Source organism: Engraulis encrasicolus, chromosome 23, assembly GCF_034702125.1.
Source record: "Engraulis encrasicolus isolate BLACKSEA-1 chromosome 23, IST_EnEncr_1.0, whole genome shotgun sequence".
Classification (NCBI taxonomy): domain Eukaryota; kingdom Metazoa; phylum Chordata; class Actinopteri; order Clupeiformes; family Engraulidae; genus Engraulis; species Engraulis encrasicolus.
In genome coordinates, this window is record NC_085879.1 from 3616267 (window position 1) to 3621266 (window position 5000).

The window sequence follows — 5000 nt, forward strand, 5'->3', positions numbered from 1 at the left end:
ACGCATCACTTATGTATGACTTATGTATGAATCTGGCGCAGAGATAGCGGTGCGTGTGTGTGTGCTGTGCACGTGTGCAGATTTTTCCTTCCTTCAAGCCTTACGGTGTTTTTCATGAATAAATATCACCGCTGGGAAGAGCGCAACAATGAACTTTAAATTGTTGTGGCAACCTTACCCCCCTTTACCTTGCCCTCACACCAACACACGCACAGCCCTCTGCTTAAACTCTCCTATGGAATAGGAATGAATTAGATGAGATGCTATTCCGCTCTCCTTTGGGGCTACGAGTGTGGAGATATCTTGGCAAACCCCGGCAGCACCAAAGCATTGCAATTAAAAAGTTGCAGGACTTCTGTACTATAAGTAGAAGACCAACTGTTCCATATACAGTAGCTTGATAAAAAGCAAGCCTGGTTGATCCCCAACCCTTTCGTGTTTGCAGTTTTCCCTTCAACATGTGACTTTATTAGCCTACTGTACTGCTCCTAATTGGTAAGCAAGGGAAAAACATATCTAATCTATTTTTTTTTATCCCGTGAGGAATTCTTGGCTGTTATCAACCCCGGTGACCTCATCTCTTGACATTAGCGGTGCTCTCCCAGTGGTAATAAAATAATAGGTCCTCCACCAAATTGGAAGGCCAGGCCAGGGGCAGACGGCTAACAGCGGCTAACAGCGGCTAAGCGGCGGCTAAAGATGGCCGATTGCCGGGGCCAATTTATCACAGTTATCCACTGAGCTAATGGTCTGGGCGCTTTTCATTTTCGCCGCCCCGGCAAATGTGTGCTATTTCGGAAAAGGTCATCATTGTAAACAAGTCCACTGTATGTTTACATCCATCTGGGTGGGGGCTGAGTGGGTTTTCATGCACTATTGGTAGTAATACATAAATTATAATGTGTTTCATTTCTTTCACACACATTTATGGGTGCTGAGGGCAAAATGCAAAAAAAGAATTCTAATGGAATTTGCATCTGTGGAGTCATTCTTTAATTATTGAAGCACTTTCAGAATGTGAAAATGGGTCTACAGAGAAATGCTCTCTATCTACAGTACATCTGTGTGTGAGTGTGTGTGTGTGTGTGTGTGTGTGTGTGTGTGTGCACGCGCCCGTGTGTGCACAAGCCCGTGTGTGCGCGTGTGTGCACACAAATGTGTACCAGTGAGTGTGTCTGAAGTTTATGCATGTGTGTTCATTGACAAGCCTCTTAGAGCTGCCTTGTCTCTCACATTTGAAGGACTTGTTTTTTACAGTGGTCTATTTTTTCTATGCACAAGTGCACGAGTGCATGCCTGCATGTGTGTGTGTGTGTGTGTGTGTCACACATATGTGTATCTTTGCGGGTTGGTGTCTCTCACCTCTGACAGGCACGTATTTGCGGTGGCAGTGCTTCTCCCCCGTGCGTCGGCTGCGCACCTCGCACACATAGTTGCCCTCGTCGCTCGGCTGCGCGCTCTCCAGCGTCAGCACCAGCGTCCAGTTGTTGGAGTCCTCCTCGAAGGACAGCTCGCCCCCCAGCGCCACGCCGTAGCGGTGCAGGCTGCGGCAGTCCAGCTCGGGCGGCACCACGTGCGGGTCCAGCCGGTACCAGCGCAGCTCCTCGTAGGTGTAGTTGTCGGCGCTGCACTTGAGCTGCACGCGCTCCTGCTCCAGGGGCTCCTCGCGCGGCTCCAGGGCGATGCCAAAGCCCTCGGGGATGGCTATAGGGGACAGGTGGGAGAACACAGAACCATTACATATCTCAAATGATCACTCAATTATGACATAGTGCACTAGACCAGTGTTTCCCAAACAGGGTTACGTGTACCACAAGGGATATGCGAGCAGGCTGCAAGGGGTACGTGGAAAAATGAGCAAATGTATGGAGCATAGTCATATTGGAATATAGAACATGAGTAAGGGGGGAACTCATGGTGTGAGGCTTACTGTACGGCGTACACAAGACAAAAAACGTTGCTAAAGACTGCACTGGACAACTTAATAATCCCTCCTGTTACCCTCAAATTTTGGAACATCCGTGATCCTTGGGGTCAATTTGACCCCAGCCACTTAAATGTCTACAAAATCAGTATGAAACAACACTTTGGCACATGTTTATGTCTCAGATATGTATTATTGCTCTGTTGGTGACATAAAAAGTCCTTTCAATATATCCTAGCACCCCCACACATAGCCTACACACCAAAAAACGTAATCCATGACTAGGCGAAAATTGGAAAAAATAGCAATAAAATGTCATTAATTGGTCTAAAAACAGATGGACACATATTATTTTAATTTTATTGGCTCCATATACTCCCTAAATATGAATTTCTATAACTTATAACATTTGAAAAGAAAAAACAAATTTGATTATCAAGGATATTATCTATCTATTTCCATATCGGCCAATTTGACCCTAAAAGAAATAGACATATTTCCAAACATTCAGAAGGTTTTTTTAAGTCCATCATTCATTTTGTTAATGATTGAATGTGTATTTATAGCACAAGTATAATAGTTAGGTAAGAACATGGATACATTGCCAACCAAGAGTTTCGGGAACAACATAGAAAATCATTGTTTTCTACATTGTTTCTACGCTTGAATTAGTGTGCACATAAGGAAAAATGGTTTGCATGTGCTCCTTGTAGACATATTACATGGTCATGGTTGTGGGGTAATGTTTGAAGGAACAGGGCTAGCAACTTGTATGTTTACTTCTATTCACTATGTATGCCCACTGGAGAACATGTGGTATGGATGTCAATGTGTATGTCCTTCACAAAAGTTACAGCTGTTGCTGTTCCTGCCTTCTCTATGTCAGGTAGCACCAGTTTATAACCAAGGCTGCAGACAAAGATATCAATTAGGAACACAATACTGAAATGAGGAGAGGAATAGCACCATTATATCTCTCAACATAGCAAACAACTTTGAGATCGTCTCCATCTAAAGATTTTAATATTTGGATCACAATCATAAAGCTTCTCTTCAAATATACCATCACTTATAATTATGTATGCTGGGCACAGAACAACATGCACAGCAATGCTGACTATATGTGACCCTTCTTATACTAGCGTTTGTGTGTGTGTGTGTGTGTGTGTGGGGGGGGGGGGGGGGGGTGTGCAAAAGTAGCTCCCAGGGTACCGGAATGGGGGGGGGGGGGGTTGCTGTGGTGGGTGCCATTATGGTGCTTTGGGTACAACAAGGTTCATTTGGTGTATTTTGTCAAAATGTCAATGCTGTATTAGCCACCAATGTCCAAAATGTTGCCGTGAATTACTTTTAGGCCTCCCTCATATCATTAGCATTTTTAGTTATTAGGGCCCAAACAAAAGCAAAATGTTCAGAAGAAATATTGCTGAATAGCTTATTTTCATGTATTTCACATTACCTAAACAGGTTTTAACATTTATTTGCAAAATATGAATGTTCCATTTATGTTTTATACACTTGAAACAATTGGGGTCAAATTGACCCCAAGGAACACGGATGTAACCTAAATGTGTACAGCACTTAGGGAAAACATTTTTGTTGAAATTTCACTTTTTTCACATTCATCCCATCTATTTAGGAAAAGTAATCAAAGATGAGGCAGAAGAAATATGTACTTCATGTATTTTTCAGGTGTTAAACATTGAAAGGGGTCAAATAGACCCCAAGGATAACAGGAGGGTTAATAATGCACATGTAATTGGCAGTATATAGAATAGTGCACTACTCTGTATATAGTGAACAAGTAGGCCAAAGCATTTCAGACAAATGCAGACTTATTTTCTCCTGAGACTACAAATGTAAATTAGCCTGCGGCTAACTCTATGTTCAATGACAACATTGATGTTTTAATTGTACATGCCCCCTAATAAACTGAAACGGAAACTAATCTGAACTGAACAGAACTGAACTGGTGCCAAAGCCTTCAGGGATGGCTGGAGGCGGGAGAGGGAGACAGCTGAATAAAATAATAATGTGTTCAGATTCTTCATGTCCAGATCACAGGCTGCAGCAGTCATTGAAAAGATACTACACTGCACTACTACGACATTACACCGAATATTTAGTAATACAGTACGAGTAGGTCATCGCCATTCTGGTCACAGCAAACTTGTAACAGGGGCCATGTCTTAACACATTAATGTGGGAGAGGTGAATGGAAAGATGAAGAACAATTGATTGAACAATAATATACTGCACTATTTACAGAAATAAACTATATACATGAGACCATCATGTAATAGCACTCTCCACAGTAGTTCACAAGTAAACCTTTCAGACACCAATAGACTTCTTCGTTCTATCTGATTTATTGAAAAATGTTTGAACGTTGTAGACGTTCCACTACAGAAGTGTGGTCCTTTGAAGTCTGTATGCTTTTGAAAGAAATGCCAAAGCCTCTGGGAATGACTGGGTGGAAGAGAAGAAGGCGAGACAGGTGAATAAGATATTCAGGTAAGATAAGATAGAATATAAGATAAGATAGAATAATGTGAGCTGTTTGGTGTGCGGATCCCCTTAGTCTTTTTAAGGCCAGACAGGTGGACAGTCATTTAGAAACAAGTTAACATCAAATGATTACTTAATTATTGAATAGTGCATTGATTAGGGAACTAAACGATGTAACTGGCGCATACTATAAAACAGGCCAAGGGCGATTAGAAACACATACAGTAGTTCTTTTTAGTCTAACGCAGTGAATCTATATGCCGCTATGTTGGTCCGTCGAAAACCAGTTTGTTTGTATGTCGGGCTTCCACACGACCTTAGATTAGTTGGCCTTGTGTTTTTTTCTGTCTCATTTATTGAATGACGTTTCAGCACTGGAAATGAGCAACCAGAATTGCAGCTACACCGCAAAGTCCAAAACAGCAAATTAGAGTGTGGTAGTCCTTTGAAGTTTGTACCGGAATGTTCTTTTCTTCTTTTGACTCGCGCCTCAAGCGGTATGGTTACGCTTGAGAGTTGACCATGCTTGTTGTTTGCAAACGTGTCAGACATAGACAACTCAAACAAG

The 5000-nt window shown here is 42.2% G+C and overlaps 1 protein-coding gene across 3 annotated transcripts in view; it reads right to left on the reverse strand.

The window, feature by feature from the left end:
- The window catches only part of flt4 (fms related receptor tyrosine kinase 4), a 101545-nt gene that overhangs the window by 28034 nt on the left and 68511 nt on the right, over positions 1 to 5000 (reverse strand). For all 3 annotated transcript variants that reach the window (XM_063190250.1, XM_063190249.1, XM_063190248.1), the window contains exon 13: positions 1363 to 1704. In XM_063190250.1, the coding sequence (XP_063046320.1) occupies positions 1363 to 1704 (342 nt within the window). The remainder of the gene's footprint in view (positions 1 to 1362; positions 1705 to 5000) is intronic.